Below are 23,899 nucleotides of genomic sequence, written 5' to 3' on the forward strand. Positions count from 1 at the left end.
CCATACGCAATCATAATATACAGGGAACACATAAGATCAGCACACATCTGGTACTATACACCTGCAATTTAGGCTTCCATTTTAAAAAGAATAGGAAAAAACATATATGTGAACATTATCTCAAACAGCTTCATTTGTAAGATTATAATTATAACAATGTAAGAAACTCTTGATACCTTTTTTGCCAAAATAGCAAGTGGTTTATTTCCTGCTAAGTCAGAGAACCAACTATGAATCGCACTCTGAGATCGAGGAGTGACCAGCCAATAATTATCTTTAGCATTAACTTGGGGTTTCTTCTTTCCAGTGTCCTGGAAAGTGTTAAGCTTTAGTTTCTCAGCTAATATGCTGCTAAAATAAGCTCCAATCTGTGGAAAGAAGAGGAAACAAGAGAACATTTAAAGACAGTAAACAACTATCTTAGTACTATATGTTCATTGTTTGAACTGAAAAATCTTTACACAGCCCATCAGAGCACAAGATAAAAATCTAAGTCCTTGAAGCCATAAAAAGTGTGACTCCATATAGTAATGTGATGCAAAACTCACACAGCACTTTGATCCCACTATCACCAAGCAGTCTGGGAAAAAAGCAGCACCTTAAAAATCCCTGGTAACGTGAAATTAATTATATTCAGAATAAATTTCAGAACGAGTGTTGCATTATTTCAGTCGCGCTGCGCCTTTTTCATACTGCACACCCAACATGAGAGAATGTGTTCCCTGAGAGGTGTCGTAGAGGAGGAGAGAACCCAGTGATCACACTGCAGTCTTCCTTTTATTTCTTTCATCTAAACACATCATTTTAGAACGGATATTCTGTGTTTACAGTTATGGTTTTTATAAAAAAGAATCTAGAGAAATTTATTTAAATGGAAAATTATAAAAGGTACAATTAAATTAGGTAGTCACCATTTTTGACTGAGCTATCAATTTCACAAGTGGAGGGAGGGAGAGAGAGGAGGGAGGAGAGAAAGGAGGGAGGGAGGTGGGAGTCACTAACTCAGGATGGGGCAAAGTGGTAAGCTTCTGAAAGCTATTTTATCGTCTTCACATCACCCAAACTATAAGATGGGCAAAGGATGGAGAACAGGATCTAGAGAAAGAGAAAGATTCAGTAAATCTACAGGAAAGCTACTGAGCATCTTCAAGAATCAGCTAAAAAGCACCATATCCCATTTCCTCAGAAACGTTCAATCAAATGATGTAAACAATGTCTAAAAATAAAGTACAGTGGCAGCTCCGAGCTAGATAAAGGCCCTTCCCTGGAAGGAAAGCAAGGCTCGCCGACTTATTAAAAGTCAGAGGTAATAAATACCTCATGCACAGTTAGACACAGGTTTAAGCCATTAGCCAAGCTTAACTATCAAGATGAAAAGCTCTGACCACTCTGTATTCAAATGTGAATGAATTGACTGACATTCTCTGATCCTTGTGATTTGGGTATAAAAGTCTGTCTGGGTGGGTTGGTATAAAATGGTAACAAAAGCTAAGTAAGTAGAGGAAAAGGAGATATGAGTTTTTCTTAAAACAAACTGTTTAAAGCAGAAAAATGAAGTAGAAACTGTAGCAGAACCAGTTATTTGCAAACAAGCAGCCACTAGCAACAAGTATTTAATTTTAAATTTCTTGACTGATATTTGGTCTTTCCACCAAAGACACTAAATACCTAACATTAAAGACTATTGTAAATTTAAGAGCTCTCTTGCTTGCAATTATGTACAAATACCTTAATCATAATAAACAAGGCTATAAAAATGAAAAGAAAATTAGTCTAAATAATCAATACACCCTTTGGAACATACTGCATGCATATTTTTTTCTAATTCTTGCTAGAAAATGTTGTAAAATAAAAGTATACTTTAACAAAGTTAAAACTCCCAAGAAAGCAAGATGGAAGAAATATGTATTACAGCTAAATATCAAAAAATTATTATAGCATTTAAAGAAAAAAAAAAGTAAGATCAGTCTCACACTGGCCTCAAACTCATGTTTCCTGCCTCTACATCCCAAATGCTAGGATTACAGGTGTTTGTCATAGTCCTATCTATGGTATTTAATTCTAACAACAATATATGTATATTACTCAAAAATCATAAAATATATTCAAAGATCTTCATTTTTGAATCTTTTTTAATATTTATTTTATTTTTGCGTGTATGAGTGTGTTGCCTACATGTATGTAAGTGCAGCAGTGTTGTGTAATTCCCGCAGAGGTCAGAAGAGGGAGTCAGATTCCTCCCGGAACTGGAGCTACGAAGGTTGTTAGCTGCCGTGTACTGGGTACTGGAACTCAAACCCAGGTCCTCTATAAGAGCAGCCAGTACTCTTAACTGCTGAACCATCATCTCTCTAGATCTCATTCCTAAATCTTTTAAAAATCTTTTATTATTTTTATTTTATGTGTATGAGTGTACTGCCTGCATGTATGTAAGTGCACCTGTGTGTGAAAAGCCTGCAGAGGTCAGAAGAGGGTGTCAGATTCTCTGGAACTGAGTCACAGATGGTTGTTAGCTGCCATGTGCGTGCTGGAAACTGAACCCAGGTCCTCTGCAAAAGGAGTCAGTGCTCTTAACTGATGAGCCATCTCTCCAGCCCCATCATTCTCAAATTTTAACTTCTACCCTCCAAGTAAACACTCTGATTACTTGGTTGCGTGCACTTCCACTGTTTTTTAAGTGAACAAAGGGGAGCAAACACATACTTGCTGTTTCCCTTTCTGGTATACACAGCTACACAGCTCAATACACACCTCAATATGAGTATTTCATGCCTATATACAGGATTCATTCATTTTTATAGCTACATAATAATGTAGTGTATGGATAGGCCATCTTTTATTTAATCAAGAGACTATTAATGGGCATTTGGAGCATCTGTTCCTAAATGTTGCTATTATAAACTCTTTAAATCAAACAGCCTTTCACATTTGTTACTTCAGCACATGCAATATGGCTTTGGGATAAATTTCTATAGAATGCATGATTCTGCAACTTTATGTTACAGTGCCATACCACCCTTCAAGAAGTTTAATACCAATTTATATTCTTTCAAACAAGGTATAAGAAGGTTAAGTTCAACATCTGTTTTTTAATCTGTCCTGAACTCTTCAGAAAATAGTGCTTTTCATAATAATATGGAAAAAGTTCTGGTGTTATACCACCATTCATACAACAAATTACTTCGAAAGGCTTAGGTTCCTGAATAAATCTCACAGAAAAGTGGTTGACAGTTGTGATGGGTGTTTATTTTCATTAATTTGGATGTTTAAATTAACATAAAACATGGCACTAAGAACCAAAACCAAATGAGCAGTTCATAAGATACAAAGTACTTCTTATGATATGAACTAAACAGTAGATCCCTGAAATTCATACACTGACACCCTATCCCAAAATGTGACTATATTAAACAGCAGGCTTTTTATTTATCTTTTCAATCTTACCAATATTATTTATTAACTTTTAACATTATTTATTATTATATGTATGTGAGAAAGAGGAAAAGACTATGAGATGTGTGTGCAAATCCAGACACACATGTGCCATAAATCATGTATGGAGGAAGGGGACAACTCTCAGGAGTTGGTTCTCTCCTTCCACTAGTTGAGGAATGGTCTCTCTTGTGAAGATAAGGGTTTTAAAGAAGATACTTAAGGTTAAATGAGGCAATAGGGATGAGGCCCTACCCAAGGTAATGGTTTCATAAGAAAAAGACAGAGATGAGAATACAGTCAGAGGGGGAGCCGGGGAGCCTAGGAGACACCTCAGGAGATGAGGAGTGAGTAAGAAGGTAGCCTAGGAGATGCCTCCAGAGAAACCAGACTCTGATGATGGACTTTCAGCTTGTAGATCATGTTTATGCTGCCGAGTCTGTGGCATGTTTTCGTGTTGCCCAATCAGAAGACTACTCAAAAGCTCTATGTTCAGATCTGACTACAAGTTAAATAACCATAGGAAATCAGGGATATACTAACTGCTTCATCTGAAGGTTTCAGTCAATTACGGCAAGTGAGTGATGGAATATTATCTACCCATGACTTATTATTACATCAGCCCATACCAGGAGTTGTGGCGCATGCCTTTAATCCCAGTATTTGGGAGGCAGAGGCAAGCTCTGTAAGATTGAGGACAGCCTGGCTTACATAGTGAGTTCCAGGCCAGCTAGCGCTGCAGGGAGATCCTGTCTCAAAAGGACCAAAAAAATAAAAATAAATAAATAAGTTAGCCAAAAGGGCCTGCAAAATATTTACTTTTAAACTGTATTTGGGTTAAGAACAATGAAAACATTCTGGAGACCGACAGTAGATAGTTACATAGCAGTGTCCCAAGATCTACACACTTAAAAATGGCTAATGGCAGCTGGGCGTTGTGGTGCACACCTTTAATCCCAGCACTTGGGAGGCAGAGGCAGGTGGATCTCTGTGAGTTCAAGGCCAGCCTGGTCTACATAGTGAGTCCCAGGACAGCTGGGGTTACAGGGAGACCTTGTCTCAAAAAGAACCCCCCCAAAAAAATGTCTAATGGCAAAGCATACACTGAGTTACCAGTTACATATACATACCTGCATAATCACAAATACACAATTATAGTTGTAGCACAAAGTATATAAAGATTGAAAAAAAAACCCACCTAAAAACATCACTGTGTCTGGTCAATGGAATTACGAGGGAAAAAAAAAAGCTTCTGTTTTCTTTCACAAACTTTTCAATAGCAAACAGTCGAATGGTCGATTATTTATGAGTTTGTATGTTCGTGTTCACACATAAAAAGAGAACCAGAATAGTATATGAACCTTTAATGTGTAGTAAGGTTAGGGTGAGGGTTAGGAAGAGGGAAAGGAAGTAGAGAAATTAACTTGTATTTTTATTTCTTTTTATGTGTATGTATGCTGTTTTTAATCTTATGACAGTGAATGTATTTTAATATCAAACACTAATAACTCAAAAAGAATTTAAAAACCAATCTCTAAAAGAAAATGAGAAAAAATAATCCTATATATATTTAACTGATAAACAACCACACTGCAAAAGACATTTAATTCAATGAACTTTTCAACACAAATATAGGTATTTGTGTTCATCCTGGTCAAGAGAAGATGTTCATTAAGCAGCGAACTAAAAATGCTGAAACTTAATCCAGACACTGCAGTCTGAGAGTTTGCTGTTCTCTGTAAGAGACTGCCTTTGAAACTAGGCATGGTGGTACACGCCTTTAGTCCCAGCACTGGGGAAATATACATACATATATATATGTATATATATTTGAGACAGGGTCTCCCTAGCCCCAGCTGTGCTGGAGCTCACTATGTAGACCAGACTGGCCCCAATCTCACAGTCCACCTGCCTCTGCCTCCCAAGTGCTGGGGTTAAAGGCATGCACCACCACACCCAACTTACAGTCTATAAATTTTTATTGGAAGTTGGTTTAAGGACAAAAAGTATTGTAGAAAAGTTATAAATGTTACACAGAAATTCTGCTGTTGGGATGATATGGATATCATTTATTCTGAAACTTTTTGCGTGTTGTAGTAAAAGCAAATAAATACGTTAGTATTACGAGGGCCAGGATTCTCACTTTAGGAAGAGGGAGGAACAAAGATCAAACAGGAAAAGAAAAGAAAATATCCTATCATATAAGTTTAGTAATGGTAACAATAGGAACATAGATAAAATTGGTAAGTTAGATAACAAAAATATCTATGTGTTTGCCACCTCTGTCCACTGAAAGGGCGTAGAACTAATGAGCCCCCAGCAGGGCTGAGCATGCCCAGCATTCAGGACAGGCAGAGAAAGAACAAGGTGATCCTGGAATATGCTGTTGTGCCAACAGTAAGTGCTCAGACAGTGACAGGGAAGTTTAGCCAAGGGCCAGGTTAAAGGGGCCCCTAGAAGCCAATCATGGGACAATTCAGGCATCCAAAAGGAAAATGAAGATAATAAATCTTAGCACATTTTAAGGAACCTGAATGATACAAAGTGATACTAAAATATAATAATAATGAAATGCAAAGGAAGCTCTTCTTCACAAAAGAATGAGGCCAGGAAAGATAATTAGAAAAACATCTGTCACCGACCAGCAGAATAAACCATTCAGCAAGAAAGAGCCAGGATGGTGACACGTGCCTGTAATCCCAGCACGCAGGAGACAGAGGCAGGAAGACTGCTACAAGTTCAAGGCCAGCCTGGTCTACACAGCAGGTTCAGACCAACCAGGTTACATAATGAGACCCTGTCTCAGGAAAGAGAGAGGGCGAGCAGGAGGGAAGGAATGAATCAATCATTATTATATCTTTGGGTAAAATTTTATTGAAGAATAGATTATTCATATAGTCTCAAAGTATCACTATATAGGAGCTTGGGTAGGACAGGAACTGGGAGCCCTGGATTCAATTAAAAAAACAAAACAAAACAAAAAAAAAACACCATCTAGAGGTAACCAAGAAGTAAAGACCACTACTTTTACAATGTAGGAAGACAGCAAACATCACCATAACTAAATACTCAAGCTCTGTGTGTGTGTGTGTGTGTGTGTGTGTGTGTGTGTGTGTGTGTGTGTGTGTATGTCAGAAATAGGGCAATATGGCATTGCAATCCTCCTGATGTTAACACAATGTAGTCTTAACAAAAACAGTAAACCTGAACCATCACGAGAACAAAATTCATGTAGAATTTAAGACTAGAATGTAAAACAGTCCTTCCATAATGGCAGCCTTGAAAGCCTTTCAAAAAAATCGAAGGCAGAAAGCGGCGCTGCACTAAGAGTGAAGTGACATGGAAAACTGCTGTGTGGTCTCTGGCCGGATCCTGTGGCAGGAGGGCATACAGGAGGGCATACAGGAGGGAATTTTGAACATGGGGTGTGGCTTCAACAGCAGCACTTTATTTACATACACAACTACCCATGGCATCACAAAGCACCTTTTCAGGAGTTACAGGAAACAATGAGCATTACCTTTGATGGGTTGATTACAATATTTCTGGCTGAGCCATGTTCATCTCCACTGAAGGCTGGCTGATTGTTGAAGCCTTGCTTTACATTCACAGCAGTAAGTTCATCCTATTCAAGAGAAGATGTTTATTAAGCAAGGAATTAAAATGCTGAAACTTAATCCAGATACTGCAGCCTGAGAGTTTGCTGCTCTCTGTAAGACAGAGCCTTTGAAGCAGGGCATGGTGGTACACACCTTTAGTCCCAGCACTTGGGAAGCAGAGGCAGGGGGATCTTTGTGAGTTCGAGGCCAGCCTGGTCTACATGTGAGTTCCAGGCCAGGTGCGGCTACAGGAAGACCCTGTCTCAAAAAGGAGGAGGAGGAAGAGGAGGGAGAGCCTGTGAAAAGACAATGATCAAGAAAGCAGAAAGCTGTTTCAAAACCACGTGTAGAAAGATCAAGCAAACGTGGTCCATGTAACACTGATTCTAGGTGTAGGGAAGATAGCTTATCTTGACTGGTTATATATTATATAGAGTATATGGTAAATCTTGATTGTCAACTCATCAGGATTTAAACTCACTATGGAAGCATACCTCTGTATGTGTCTATGAAAGTGCTCCTAGAAAGGTTTAGCTGAGAAGGACTCAGTCTGAATCCAGGTAGCACTATCCCATGGCCTGAGGGTCTGGGCTGCAAAGGAAGAAGAGGGTGAGCACCAGTATCACTTCTTTCTGCTTCCTGACTGTGGACACAGTGTAAGCCGCCAGCATATACTGAGGCCCTGCTTTCCCTTCCATGATGGGCTAGGTCACTTCATATCATAAGTCAATCCTTCCTCCCTTAAGATACTTCTTGTTAGCTATTTGGTAACAGTAAGGATAAAAGTAACAAATGTTAAATGTCCTGTTTTTTTAACTGTTCGGTGAATTTGATAACTCTTTTTTTTGTTGTTGTTGTTGTTTTGGTTTTTTTTTTTTTTTTTTTTTTTTTTTTTCCAGCTGACCTGAACTCACTATGTAGACCAGGCTGGCCTTGAACTCACAAAGATCCAAAACAACCAGTATTTTTAACCCCTAAGCCATCCCTCCAGCCCCCATTTTTTTTTTTTTTTTTTTTTTTTTGTCTTTTTGAGACAAGGTCTCCCTGTAGCCACTGCTGGCCTGGATTCGCTAATGGAGACCAGGCTGGCCTCTAACTCACAGAGATCTGCCTGCCTCTGCCTCCTGAGTGCTGGGATTAAAGGCATGAGCCACCATGCCTGGCAATAACTGTTTTTTTTTTAATATTTTATTTATCATTTTTATTTTATGTGTATACATGTATTGCCTGCATTAGGTAAGTACACCCATGTTGTGCTGGCCTGGATTCGCTAATGGAGACCAGGCTGGCCTCTAACTCACAGAGATCTGCCTGCCTCTGCCTCCTGAGTGCTGGGATTAAAGGCATGAGCCACCATGCCTGGCAATAACTGTTTTTTTTTTAATATTTTATTTATCATTTTTATTTTATGTGTATACATGTATTGCCTGCATTAGGTAAGTACACCCATGTTGTGCAATTCCTGCAGAAGAGAGAAGAGGCTGTTGGATCCCCTGGAACTGGAGTTACCGACAGTTGTTAGCTGCCATGTGGATGCTCGCATTCAAACCCAGGCCTTCTGCAAGAACAGTGTTCTTAACTGCTGAGCTGTCTCTCCAGCCCCTGATAACTCTTAACTTACAAATTCTGAAAAGTGACCACGCAAAAAAAGATGATCTAAAAATATATAGCTATAACTCCTACGTGCCTTAAAATGACCTCCTGGATAAATATAGGAAAACTTTTCCAAGGCTACAAACACATCAAAAAATAGCCCAGTATTTTTATATTTAAAGAAGGTCTCCTTCCCCTGCCAAGATTATCACTGAGTTATGAACTAAATCTGAAGCTTGAAAATACAGAATATAAAGAAAAGTCTGAGAAAATGAAGCTCCCCCCTCACCCATATTTAAAGTCAAGATAAAGTCTTAGTGAACCTGAGTGATAGTCACCATAGCACAAAAGAACGAGAATAAACAATTGCTACAAACATAAGATGAAAAAAAAAACTTAAAATGTGGGTATGATTACTCAGAGGACCTTACAACAAAATAGTTGATGACATTTAAGCATCTGATCAGTCTTAAAAAGGTCACCTTAGCTGAGAATCATGGGCTGGAGACGTGCCATACCACCTGACTTCATTATGTGTGCTCTTACTAATGACTTGGCAGGCCACTGTTTTGGCAGGCTTTCAAAAGACCCCACTACAAGAAATGGAACTCAATGGTTATCAAGTCTCCTCCAAGCAGAAGAGGTCACTCAAATTGTGATCTCTATAGAAGATCGATTGCTTATTAGAAGACATCTCAAGCTGGTTGTCCATTTTCAAATTAGTTATCTGAAATTTTAAAACAAACTTTTCTGAAGTCTCGGTGTCTAAAAGGCAGGGTAGAGAAGAGTATAAAGGCAAAACCAAGTATGCATGTATCCTAGATTGCCACCATAGTGCTGGAGAAATAGTAACTGGGTGACAGAACATTCTTCACTCACACTGGGTCCTGGCTTAACAGGAGGAAAATATGAGGCTTTCGACGTTAGCTGGTTCCACATGGTATTGTCTACTCTAAACTGATACTGGTTCAGTTAACAGCACACCATGTTGGACTGTTAACTGGTAACTACAGAAGCAGGTAAAACAAGAGCATCACAACCAAAACCTGTACCAATGTTCTACTCCCTAATATACCTGAAAAAAAAAAAAAAAAAAACCTACTGGTGGCAAAAATCCAAATAATGAGTCAAGAATGAGACTCAAGAGTCAGGCATGGTGGTGGGAGCCTGTAGTCCCAGCACTCAGGAGGCAGAGGCAGAAGGATCTTTGTGAGGTCGAGACCAGCCTGGTCTACATAACAAGTTCTAGGTCAGCCGGGACTATATAGGGGGAGACCTTTCCTAAAAACAAAACAAAAGAATAAGATTCAAATTCCAGGGTATTTGCCACTGTTGACCATGTTTCCCCAACTCCAATGATATACCAATGGACTCCCTTTAAAGGAAAACCATCCTCTCCAACTTGAGGGTATCTGCAGATCTAAGTTTGAGAAAGCAGGCTAGAGCATGGACACTCAATGCATTAGGCAGCTTTAAGTGATTCAGATAAAAGGTGATGTTGTTCCATGCATTTAAACAAGCTTTTATGACTGCTCTGTAAGCTTTGCCAAGACTAATTAGATAAAATTAGAAAAGAGTCCAAAATTTGGAACAGATGCCTCTAAAACACCAAGTGAGAATCTCTAAGGGGCACACATAGTTACCTGCCTATGGGCCTTGAACCTCTTCAAAGATTTTTCTAAATAAATGAATAACAAGCATGAAAAGTGTTACGATGACTTTCCTTACCAACACAACAGGGGGGACTCACAGCTAGTAGGTAGACTATACCACATCATGTTACTTACATATGGAACATATATAGGTATATAACAAACTCATTCTAAAACGAGTCTGAATATGGAGAAAAGAGGATTCTCACATCCTTTGCAACCGGTTTTCACTAAAATCCATGCCTTGCATGGGAACTATGGCAGCACAGGCTGAAACCCCAGCACTCAGGAGGCAAAGGCAGGAGCATCAGGAATCCAAGACTGGGCTACATATCTAAACAAAATACAGGGGGCTGGAGAGGTGGCTCAGCAGTTACGAGTACTTACTGCTCTTCCAGAGGACATGGGTTTAGTTCCCAGCACCCACAGAGCAGCTAACGATCATCTTTAACTCCAGTTCCAGGGGATCCAACACCCTCTTCTTGCTTCCATGGGCATCATATGTTAATCATGCATTTACATACGTGCAGGCAAAACAGTCATACACATAAAATAAAAATAATTTTAAAAAAATACAATGCAAGCCTCAAAGAATTTTATGGAGAAAGAAAGAAGCAAAAATAAATCCAAAAGCCTAGAAAAGTCCCTGTTAATATGGAAGGCCGGGGTTTACATTTTCTCTACGTTTCATATTCTATATAGACAGTAAAATCAGACATTTGGTACTTTTGGGCAAGCTCCAAATGCAACCATAAATCTCATGCATTTACCTTTAAGTTCAGAGAATGATCTTATTTTTTGGATCATTTTCAAAGCAATCTTTTAATTTCAGTAAAAGATTTCACCTGGGCCAGCAATATGGCTCAGCAGACAGAGGCACTTAGGTGCAGACTTAACTACTCGAATTTGACCTCCAGGACCCCCCATGGTGACAGGAGAGAACCAAATCCTGAGAGTTGTCCTCTGACCACCACACATCATATCTCTCTCTCTCTCTCTCTCTCTCTCTCTCTCTCTCTCCTCTCTCTCTCACACACACACACACACACACACACACACACACACACACACACACAATTTAGTATCTGCTTAAGCTACTTCTCTCTCAGGAAACAAAACCAAAAAGCCCAATTTTGCAAAAATTCCGATTGCCGTAGCAGAAGCAAATTAATAAACGACACACAAGCCCATGTACATATATATACATCCACTCTTAATCTCCTCCACCCTCACCGTGTAATACACAGAACATGCAGAGAAACTCCCGACTGTCTCAGTCCCATAGTCCTGTAATAGCAGCCACCATTCAAATGATTGGAAAGAAATGTCCACCAGGGATGATGATGACAGATAAGTAGAAAACCATGCCCTTAATTGCTAGCCAGGAAGACTACTTTAACTCAGATCTTACCCAAAAGAATTACAAACGCAGTTTTACAATTACTTTTCCTAGCCTATCTACCTCTCCAACAGAGCATTCTCTTAAACCTCAAGGTTGTCTGCAGACGTAAGTTTGAATAAAAGCTACTATCCCTGATAGTATGATATGATGTCCAAGGCACAGAATGGGGTGATAATCCCCATCCTGGGTAGATTTTAGGGCATTAGGTATCACACATGGTTCACAGGCTTAAGTAACCTGAGGACCTGGGGGTCTTCCCATTCTTTATCATTAACCATCCAAACACCTGTACAACTCACATATACTCCTTCCTTTGAAGTATTCTAAGCACTCTCTGATGGTGGCCTGTCACTTATCCTGCTTCTGTCTAGCCTACCTCCTGGCTGTGATGTCTTCCAGAAACAGTTTCCTTTTCTGCACTGTCTTGGGCAAAAATCTCAGAAGGCTTTCCCCATCTCCACCCTCTAGATAACCTGAAGAAGAAGCTAGCATCATTCTATACTGATCCAAAGTAATGAATCCACACAACTCTGGCCCCAAATAAAAAACATTTTCCTATGACTGAGAATTCAAAGCCTCAAACAAGATCAGTCCAGTCTGGCTGCTACTGTGTGTGTTGGAATCTCAATAGATCTGAATTGAAATGCAGAGCTCACACTCACATCTAAGATCTGGACTACGTAACAGATCTCACTATGACTCACTGCTTTGTTTAAAAGAAACAAGCGGCTGGAGAAATGGTTTTTAAGAGCATTTGTTGCTCTCTGAGGGCCATGGTTTGGATCCCAGCACCCATGCTGGGTGGCTCACAACCACTTGTAACTCCAGCTCCAAGGGGTCTGACACCTTTTTGGGCCTCCAGACTGGCATGCATACACATATGGCATACTCTCACACAGACACACACACACATAAATGAAGATAAAATCCTTAAAAGGAAACAAATAATTGATGTGGCTTAAGTCACATAGGATGAAATGTCACACAGTGGCTGGTCCATTACTAAGTACTTATAAATAATCTCTACTACTATCATAGCCATTGTCTATTTTTTAGTATTTTAACTTCCATTTACTATACTTTATTGACACTTTATTGTTATTTCAACCTGTACACCTTACATCATGCCATTTCCACCCCTGTAGTATTATGAAATCTTCTGAATTTTACAAACTGTAATTCAGGTGCGTCCTTCATTCAGTCAACAAGTAATTATGAATACAGTGCTGCACTAAGAACTAGAGAATCCGTGGTAGGCAAATGGCAAATGTGATAATACGTCCCCAGTAGAAGTGCTTCCTGCCCAGAGAACAAAGAAGGCTTTAACCTGGTCTGGGAAGTCAGCCAAGTGGAAAAGTGGCCTTTGAGATGAGCTCTAGCTGTGAAGGAGTTACATTTAAGAGAAGGACCCTCACAATGGCAAGGTATGACCTTTTTCATGAAGCGATACCATGTCAACAAAAAGGGGACTATGAAAAATTTGGAATGTACTATGTAATTCTCAGAGCAACCACACAATCAAAAAGTAACTAAAATTAAGAGCCTGATAAACCAAAAAGAGTAGGAAAGGAAGCACAAAAAACAGCAGGAAGAGTCAAGTCCATTAGAACAGTAATTACGTGAAATGCTGAGTAGAAAGTCATGGGCTGTGGTGGCTTGAATGAAATGTCCCCCATCGGCTCAAATATTGGAACAATGTCTCCAGTTGGTGGCTCTGCCTGGAAGGTCACAGAATCTCTAGAAATTGTAATTTTGCTGGAAGAAGCATGTCACTCTGACAGGTCAAAGCCTGGCCCCACTTCCAGCCTCCTCACTCTACTCCCAGCTTGCCACAGGAGCTGTGAGCTTTGGGTTTTTGCTGCCACGCCTGGCCCTTGCCACCATGTCTCTTTTACCTCTCAAACGTCTCCTTCTATAAGGTGCTTCGGTCACAGTGTTTTATCACAGCTACATAAAAGTAACTAATACATGGACTAAGACTCCAGGGAGAACACAGAGATTATCAAGCTGTCTCAAAGAGGGGAAGGGAAGACGAGCTCAACTATATGCTGAATTTAAAATAAAGATACACTTTAAAGACAGATAAAATAGGCAGAAAATGGACAGAACGAGGTGTGTGTCATCCAAACAATGAATCTAAGAAGGCTCTGGTTAACATAATATAAAATAAACTTCAGGAAAAGGAGAATTACCAGCAATAAGAAGGGGCATGTCATAATGAAAAAGGGACAATTCATAAGGTGATAACACTCCTAACAATCAGTGGTGAAGTTCGTAGCAAGAAGGAAGAGCGATGAAAAGCAGGTGCCGTGGCCAAGAGGTCAGGAAGAAGCGCTGTCACTGGAGGAACAGGACAAGGGATGCAGTTAGAAGATGGTCCTAATGCAAGGAAAGTAAGTGTAGAGTACACGAGGTGCTGTGGAGCATTCAACAAACGTTATCATAAAAACAGCAAGGGGATAGCAGCCAATTGTACAGGTCTGCAGTGAGGAACACTGATTAGAACAGGGTCCGAAAAACCGAGAAGCTAGAGGTAAAAGGATTGGGACAAAGTAACAGGAATATTGTAATAGTGAAATATAAAATAACAGTAGCTTGGACCAAGATAGTAGATATAACAGTAGGGAAGGGGGGCGGTGAAAGGATGCTTAAGAGGAAAACTCAACAAGACACATGTTCACAATGGGGGCATGACAAAAGGTACAGTTGTCGTGGATGCCCTACAGGATTATGAATGGTAGTATCTCCTAAGACAAGGCACAGCAGTGCTGGAAGGTCCCTGAGGGAAGGGAAATGGATCAAAGTTCCATTTCATCACTAAGTGCATGGTATCAGATGAACAGGATAAAATATTTCTCAAAGACACTTAGAAACAAAGGTCCAGAGGCTAAAGAGGTCTCAGCTAGTATCTGCTTACAGGTACCAACTCAAGCCTGATGTGAGTGAGATACACAGGGGAAACAGAGGAGACAGGGGCCAAGGAGAGACTGCGGGAGTATCTAAGAGTCGAGTTAACAGTCAGGAGGAGAAGGACACTGAGACAGCACGGCCACCTCGGGAAGGGAAGGAAACCTGGTGTGCTTTCACTCAGCAGCTGAGGGAAGACGCTGCTAGGCAAAGGGAGAGAGCAAGAGTGTCAAGTGCTTCTGGGAATGTGGCCATCAGAAGACCCGAATGTGAAGGTCTCGAAGTCAGGCTGGAATGAGGAGAGCAAGAGGGACGTGGAGGAGACAGACTGCAAAGCCACATGCCGCATCTGGAAAAATCTGGAGAAAGAGAAGTGAAACAGGGTAATGGGTCACAGGGCAGAAGAAGCTTTGAAACATAAGCTTCTGGTATGTTTTTCAACGACAGCAGTAAGAAGACAGTGAGGGGAGTGATGAAGATACAAGGAGAGGGGAGGATGTGGTGGGTAAATCCTAGTGTTTGAGGAGAGAAGAGGAACGATGTTTCAACTCAAGATTCAGCCAACTATGCCCAGTGCCAGAGGAGCACAGGACACTCAGATGATGTGAAGAAGGGCTTTGTAGACACACTGTTGGGTACAGAACTGGGCCCCCAAAATGTCAAAGTCCTCACCCCCACACATGTGCAAATGACTGTATTTGGACTAGTGTCTTTGCAGAAACAAGTGAGTCAAATGGGATCATACTGAGTCAACTTGGGTCCTAATCCAGCAGGCTGTTTTCATGGTAAGAGAAGGTACAAACAGGAAAGTCCGAAACGTGAAGACAAGGCAGAGATTGGGAGTTATGCGGCCACAGACCAAGGAAGACCTAGACTACCAGAAGTTATAACGGCAGGGAAAGATCCTGCTCAAAGCTTTGAGGGAGCATGGCCTTGCCAATACGTCAGCTGCAGACATCTAGACCTGAGAGCAAACAAATTCCCAATGTTTTAAGCTGTCCTGCCTACAGTGCTACGTTCCAGGAACTCCAGGGATCTAAGTAGGACAGGGGATATTCTAATGTCCCCAGCACAGTACTGCCCCTAAAATCAGGACCGAGCCATGAGGCAGCAGTGTGGGGGCCATCACTGCAGTCTACAGCAGAGGGGGAAAAGCAGTTCAGCTCAACTCTCCACAGGCAGACACCTCCGCCGCCTGGCCAGCAACAGGGACTGATTTGTGTTTGGACTCCTCACCTGATTAAGTCACTCAATAACCATCTGAGAAGTCATTTTAAAAGGCAACAGAGGTTGGAAAGAGTTCCTTGCTGGTGAAAGTATTAACACTGGTCTCAAGAGGGCTAGAGCTGCCTGGAGGCAGGATTCCCTAAAAAGCAACCTTTACCCTCCCGTAGCCTCACAAACACTTCTAGCACCAGAGCCACATTCTCACGAAAGCCACACCTGAAAGTCAGCTTTACATCCACCATCATCTGCACTGCTATGGATGTTAACCTGTCATCCTAATGACACCTATAGCCTGTCAGTCACTAATTCTGGGACCTGGAGTAAAGCCAAAGGATGAGTTGGCACAAGCCAACAGGGGCTGCCTTCACACCTATGCCTACTTCAGGCAAAACATTTTTTTTAAATCATGGTAACAATAACACCTCCCCCTGACATTTAGGCAGCCCATTCATGGCCAGCCTTACACAGCCAAGAAATTTAGACACAGTGGGAACCATTTTACAAGTGAGAAACTGAGGCTGAGAGGTGGGAAGAGGTAAAGTGGGCCATTAGGTAGTAATTTGGTTTGAAATGACATGGCCACCTAAGGTTTGTGTTTTCAATGCTTGCTCCCCAGATTGTGACACGATTTTGAAGGCCTTGAGGCCTTCAGGAGTTGGGGGCTCAGCTGGAAGAGGTAGTGAAAGGGGGGTGAGCCTCTGAAGGTCATGCCCAGCCCTGGATCATGCACTCTCTGCTTCCTTTCCACTGAGATGCGAACAAGCCACCACCTCGCTCTGCTGCAGCCCCCAACAGAGCCATCTCTCCTCCGCTCTACGACAGACTGAAACCATGAGCTAAAATAAACCTTTCCTCCCTTTTTCTGTCAACTCTTCTGGTCACAAACGCACAAGAGTAACTCATATAGGAAACCATGTCAGAATTGAGACAGGTTAGAAAGACAGGAGAATGAAGGGTCATGGGAAGTGAAAGGACCCTCCTTACCCCGCCTCTGACTGAGAACCTCGAAGTTCACAACTAACAAAATTTGCTGTGAAGGTCTCCATTGAGACTATATTCCTTTTACATAGGAATATTTCAGGTAAGAATGTTAAATTAGTGAAGAACTATCCTTAATACCTAAGCAAATATGGCCTCACTGCTTTCTAGATATAAAATGGCAACTTTGGGGAAACCTTCTAAGCAAGACTATAACCTTCGTTTACAGTTTAAAAAAAAGTGTCTTGGTGTGACCTTTGTGACCTGCAGTTTCACTTCACCAGCTGTAATCCTACCCAACACACCCCAGGAACAACCGACAGTCCCATTTGCTGAAACGGAGGGAAAACAAAAGTTCCCTAGAACCTTTGAACAACTTAACCTCAGGATCTGCCAAGACTGTATTAATTAGTACTGCAAAGAAAAGTGCAACTCTGGCTTGACAAGGCCAGGTCCACACCTGAGTGAGTATTTGTCATTCCTCATGGGCGGTGCTGGATAGCTTCAGTTGTCAGTTTGACACGTCTGGAAAGAGGGAACACCAGTAGGGTAAATGTCTTTATTGGACTGGTCTGTAGGCATGTCTGTGAGGCATTTCCCTGGTTGTTGAGTGACGTGGGAGAGCCCAGTCCACTATGGGTGGTGTCACCCATGAGCCAGTAGTCCCAGGCTGTAAAAGAAACTAGGTGGAGCACAGACCAGAGGAGAAACATTCCTCCGAAGTCTATGCTTCTGATGCTGCCTCCAGATTCCTGCTTTAAGTTCCAACCTTGGCCTCCATTGATGACGGACTGTGAGGTGTAAGCCAATGAACTCTTTTCTCCCTGTATTGGTTTGTCAGTATTTTCTGTCACAGCAATAGAAAAGTGACTAGGACAGGACCTTTCTAACATCGCTGCTTACATATGTTTAAAAACTTTTATTAATAAATTCCTACTCTGCTTCATACTGATGAATCCTGAAATTCTCTGCTGTAGTGAAGTCAAGAATCCTGCGCAGAGCTTTCTAAAAAGAGTTCCTTGGGCTACTATAGTTGACAGTATAGAGCTGGGTCTCTGGCTCCCACTGCTGCTGACAGAATCGAGTCCAAACAGTACCTTGTATACTCCAAGACAGTAAGATCTCTGCAGCAAGCAGTTCCCAAATGACCTAACCTGGAATCCCAGTCCCCTACGCCTCTTCTGGGAAATGGAGGTAACACTACCCACTTCACATTCCCATCGCAAAGAGTTCAAGATGCCACAGTCAGAACTCAGCTGGTACAGACTGTTTTCAAAACAGTATCACCACCATTATTACCATTACGGTCTCTGAATGGTCAGCAATACAGGACCAGCCATGCACATGACTGAGTGCTTAGAGAACCCAAAGGGTTAGATGGAAATGTCCACCACAGATGAGTACCAAACACACACACACTCGAGAGTGCCAATTCCCCATGACAACCTCCCTCACTCCACCCAGAGTGGCCTAGTGAGGCAGACAGCTCCTCCTCCCTCATTTTAAAGTAGGAGAGCCTTTGATTCCAATTATATCTAAATGCAGTATACTTAGCATTTATTCCACTCATCTAAATAATTGTATCCCATTAATTCATATTCAAATCCCATTCAAATGCGCATCACAAACTGATATGGAACACCTGGATGTGGCTCTCAGAAAAATCCAGGAAAACTGCTAGAGAAATGTACTTGAACTTTTAGATTTGCATATGCATAAGGCAGGAAAGGGCACTTAAGTATCTGACAGTCATCCTGCCCAGAAAATCAGATGTAAGGCAGCCTAAAAAGACGGATTTCTCTTTAGACTTCCATTGCTAAGGTCAGCAACAGGCCCAGATGACTGCTAATGTAAATTCCTCCTCTAAATTATTTTTTACTTGGTATTTAAAATGGCAATGTGCAAGGTGATCTGAAGGCAGAAAAACAAAGGCAAGGCAGGGCATCTGTCTGGGGAAGTTAGCTCTTCAGTTAACTGACTTCCGTTTGCCCCAGAATGGCTCCTTTCATTCTCCCTCTCCCCTGTCCTTAATTACACCCCCATTACATTTCCACCCCATGCCCACGCACACGAGGGAAGCCATGTTGTGAGAGGATAGAGAGCAATTTCTCCGTTTTGTTCTTTGTTGGCGATTGTGTTCATTGGTTTTAGGTCAGCTGTTCACAAACAGAGAGACTAACCCTGTAATTTTGAGACAAGGAAACAAACCTCCCCACCCCCCCAGACTTAAAAAAACCCAAAACACCTAGCTTGAACAGCTGACTCCCCAGCCTTTTGTAAGCAGCCCACAAGGAGGCCAAGAACAGGTTAAGGACAGATTTAAAGACAGGGACAAGCAAGTGGCACATCAAAGCCACAAGGGCCCTTTCCATACTAAGACTTTCCTGAGTAGAGGGAGCCAGAATTCTTGGGTGCAGGCAGGAGGTCTGAGTACTCATTTCAACTCAGCAAGAAGTGCTAATTTAAATGCTTGATATTGCACTATAGACCTAGCACAAAAATTAGTCACTCTGAAGTCCTCAAGGAACAGGACCCAGCATCCTAGCTCAATGGTGCCCCAAGAAATCTGAGCATTGACCACACCCCTCTTTCATTCCTTTTGGCCAATTGTCACCAACTGCCACTTCTTTTCCAACACTATTTAGCCTCTTTATACTTCTTGCTTGGGTTACTGAAGCCACCTCCCTCCCTTGAAGCTCTTGGGCCCTACTCTCTACCACACACTGGATTTATTAGGCATGAACTAGTGAGATAAATCTGAGAGTCACGTGCGCTCGCCATGGTCCTCCACAGCCAAGCTGCCTGAACTTAGCAAAGTCTGATCTGTGGGGCTTGCATTCCCCTCCCTGATAGTACCCTTCAAGGAAACCTCCTAGCATCCAGCCTGTCTCTTCTGAACTCATATGATACTTTTAGCCCCTCTCTATAAAATGTATAACAGGCTCCGCAGTCCAGTTCTATCCTAATGTCGAAAATGGCACTGGACAGATTGAGCTATTTCTCAGTGCCTCAGTTTCTTCATTTATAAACAGAAGTCAGTAGTACCCACCTCAAAGATAGAAAGACTGGCTTACAGCCAACTGTAAAGTGCTGTGCAAAGCACTCAGAACAACCAACTCAATAAATATTGGCCATTATAATGTAACGGGCACTTTACACACTATTTAATATACAAATTGGTCCTCAATCTTAACTAAAACAAATGCACCTATTATTTTAGAATTTTTTTGAAATGAGTCAGTGAACAGGACATGAACTTGTAGAGAGGGTAGTCTACTCTGAATCCCACCCATGCCACTGCTGGTCCTCGACAGGCAACGTGCACAGTGAGTACAAGGGGCATGTTCCATGCAAGGGCATTTCACTTCCCTAGCAACTCATTTTCCCTCTGCACCGGGCTTCAAGAGATTAAAAATTAATTTTTTTAAAAATCTGGTCCCTCACCATCATTATTTCGAGAAGCCCCATTTCCAAGGGGATGGACAGCGGGCTTCTAATTCTTTTCCACCCCCACATTACCTAGCACAGTGGGAGGCACGCAGCAAGCACTGAGTAAATGAAGATATAATCTCAAAAACAGTCTAGTTAATAACCTCAATGCAAATTTCACACGAGTACTAGAAATCTAAATTGTGTCTCCAATTCATTCAGATTCTTGAAAACAGGGAGTTGACATTTCATCTAAAACTGATTAAAGAGTGAAAACAACCGACCCATAAAATATTTTCCATGCTGTCTACTATTGTCGATAACACTTTGTGGAGTTGTGGAAATCTCAAGGCCAGTCAGGGATATATAGCAGACTCTAGGCTGGCCTAGGCTACATAGTGAGACCTTGTCTCAAAAAGTAAACCAGGGGATGTGGGCTGGAGAGTTGGCTCAGTGGTTAGGAACAGTGGTTGTTCTTGCAGAAGACCCGGGTTTGAATCCCAGCACCCACATGGCAGCTAACAACTGACTATAACTCCAGTTCCAGGCTATCTGATGCCCTCTTCTGGCCTCTGTGGACACTGCACTAATGTGGTACACTTCAATACATGTAGGCAAAATACTCATACAATAAATAAATAAATAAATAAATAAATAAAACCTGAGCACTGTCGATATTATCCTTCTTGTAGTAAACTTATTTAGCGCTGCCTTGGACAAGTTTTTTAAGTGAACCAGTATCTTAATCAAAAAGTCCCTACAACCCTTCAGCCACAGACACTGCTGTCAGGCCTTCATTCCTGCCAGTCTCTTAAACTGTCCTATCTCAACAGCCTCACCTGATTAATCTATAACTGAAATGACCACAGAAAGAAAAGCAGCAAATTTCATCCAATTTCAGTTGACAAAAGAGCATTTCCAGAGGTGAGCTGGGGCACAGTAGATAAGCTAAAGGCCAAGTTCTTCTTACTGGGAAAAACCTTGGCACACTGGAACTGACTCTGGGAACACCTCTACAAAATTCCAAACAAGGAGGCATACCATTCCAGGCCTCTCTGGCTTTCTCAAAAGGGGGTCTGCAGCAGGCTCAGAGCCGTCCCTCTGAGTGCTCTCCCACTCCAGCCTTCCTCCCATCCACCTACCGTCACCCTCCAGCGGTTTTCATCTCTTTCTCTCAACTGTCCTAAAGCACAGACAGGTTCAAGTTTACAGAGTCAACATATTCTTGTTTAAAACAAAAAGTAAGCAACTGCCCTCATCATGGCATCCAATCTCCTCTGAGGCCAAGTATGGAGGTATACACCTGGAAGGCCGGCACTCAGGGCAGGAGGACCACTAGTTTCAGGTCTGCAAAAAAGTAAATGAATCAAATTTTTTAAAAATCCTAGCCAAGTGTGGTAGTACACACCTGTAGTCCTAACACTTGGGAGGTGAAGGCAGGAGGATCAGGAGTTCAAGGCCAGTATCCCACTGCATAGGGAGTTAGAATGCCAACCTAGGCTACATGAAACCATCTTAAAAACAACCACAGCCAAAAAAAAAAAAAAAAAGAGAGAGAAAAATATCCTACTTCTGTGCTCAGAATCTCTGTCCCAGCCTTCTTTACTCAGTCTTTCCACCTGGAAAATACCCACCACACCTTTCTAAAGGCTTAAGAGATGGAGAGGATTAGAGAGATGACTCAGCTGTTAAGAGCACTGGCTGAGGACCTGGGTTCAGTTCCCAGCATCCACATGACAGCTAACCAATGTCTGTAACTCCAGTTTCAGATGATCCAGTACCGTCTTCTGGCCTCTGTGGACACTTTACCCACAAAGTGTACTTACATACATGTAGGCAAAACACACATAACACATAAAATAAAAACAAATTTTTTAAGTCAAAAGAATGGCAAATACCATCCCATTTGTTCCTACCCAATAACTTTTTTTTTTTCTGGTTTTTTTGAGACAGGGTCTCCCTGTAGCCCCAGCTGTCCTGGAACTCACTATGTAGACCAGGCTGGCCTCGAACTCACAGAGATCTGCCTGCCTCTGCCTCCTGAGTGCTGGGATTAAAGGCATGTGCCACCATGCCCGGCTACCCAAAACTTTTAATGACTCTGGTATCCTGTGTACAGCTCAGTTATTTCTCTATCCAAAATTCTCAAAAGCAGAAACCACTTCTCTCACATCTGGCACTGCCATGTCCTATACCAAGTTGTGACCTAGCAGGTTTCTAATCATTTGTTGATAATTCTTGCTGCCCAGTTATAAGACCCAGCCAACCACCATCACCTGTTCCTATTCAGTTACCAGGTCTTCTCCCTGCCTCTGATTATTGAGGGGATAAAACAGGTATGGTCCCTGCTGCAAGAAACTTATATTGGCTATGGAAGACAGAACCAAATACATACACACACACACACAGACACACACACACACACACACACACTGCACTTGATAAGACTAAATAAGGCAGCCAGACAGCAGGAGCCACAAGTACAAAGATGTGGAAGACAGAAACCATTCACAAATCCAGGAAAGTGAGAAGCCTTCCCAGATGCTAACTGTCCCTTCAGATCACTTATCCTACGCAGGGTCTAGAAAATCCAGTCCTGGAAAGTTCCATTTCTCAGGGTCAGCAGGCTACTCTGCACACTCTCAAATGGTAATCACAGGCATGACTCCAATACTTATGAGCCTCACCCCAAAACCCACAGTTTTAGTTCCCACTAATATACATTTCAACCTTAATTCTCCAGCCTTCTTGAATTGAAAACACTCAGAAATAAACTCAGTATCTCTCCTCCCCTGGCTCCCTTCTTCACTCTTGGGGAAAAAAAATATTTTGTTCTCCAGGGCATACTGGCCTAGCGATCACCATGAACTCTCTACCAAACATCCTAAGCCAGTGGTTTTCCAAGTTGGAGGCCTCTGGGCTCTCAAGGACATCTCAGCTCCGTCTCTAGCACAGGCAAAATCTTCTTCCTGTTCTTCAACAAAAACTACACTGCGATAGAGCAAGCACAGAAGTACTTCCCAGAATCCCGACATGAAAGAGGTTTGCAAAGTATGAAACGAAGTCACCCATTTCATCAGTTGTTTTAACTTGACAAGAGTTGTTTCTCACTTTAAAAGAATTCTAGAGCTGACCATGTGCGGGTCAGAGATAGGGAGCTTGTTCTACACACAGGAAGCTCTGGGTTTGACCTCAACATCATACATACCCAAAAAAAGGTAAAGTTGGCTCATTTTTAAATGAGTTTCTATAGTCCATATTTTCTGTTAAATATCTTAAATTCTTGCAGATATTGAGAAATATAACCTACATAAGTAAACACGGGATGGACTCCCCCAATGCTTCAGACTGTAAAGAGTCCTGAAACAAAGTTTGGGAACTGCTTCTAGCTTCATCTAAGAATACTGGAATATCCCTGTACCCACCCCTCTCTCAGTTCACACATCAACTCTGGCATGGTATGCTGTGTTTAGGGGAGCTGAATGGTGCAGAAAAGAGGGGTGGGCTCAAATCCTGGAGGCCTCTGGGTGCCCTCTTGAGGCGTCTGGATATTACCACAGAGGCAAAGAGGTGCCACTCAGGCAGCTGCGCTCCCAAAGCAACTCTAATCAAAAATACTCCCCTCTGCTTCATTCCCAAACTTCCCAATCCCAAAGATCAAAAGACATTCATAAGGAATC

The 23,899-nt window shown here is 41.9% G+C and overlaps 1 protein-coding gene across 11 annotated transcripts in view; it reads right to left on the minus strand.

The window, feature by feature from the left end:
- Med12l (mediator complex subunit 12L) overlaps positions 1-23,899 on the minus strand; it is a 343,300-nt gene that overhangs the window by 306,640 nt on the left and 12,761 nt on the right. For 9 of the 11 annotated variants that reach the window (XM_029569360.1, XM_029569358.1, XM_029569364.1 and 6 more), the window contains 2 exons: positions 6,953-7,057; positions 177-368 (listed from right to left, as the gene is read on the minus strand). In XM_029569360.1, the coding sequence (XP_029425220.1) occupies positions 177-368; positions 6,953-7,057 (297 nt within the window). Of the gene's footprint in view, positions 1-176; positions 369-6,952; positions 7,058-23,899 lie in introns of those variants that run through there. The other 2 variants (XM_029569368.1, XM_029569372.1) reach the window with 2 other exon arrangements.

This window comes from Nannospalax galili, unplaced genomic scaffold (genome assembly GCF_000622305.1).
Source record: "Nannospalax galili isolate Female #2095 unplaced genomic scaffold, S.galili_v1.0 scaffold351, whole genome shotgun sequence".
In the NCBI taxonomy this organism is placed as follows: domain Eukaryota; kingdom Metazoa; phylum Chordata; class Mammalia; order Rodentia; family Spalacidae; genus Nannospalax; species Nannospalax galili.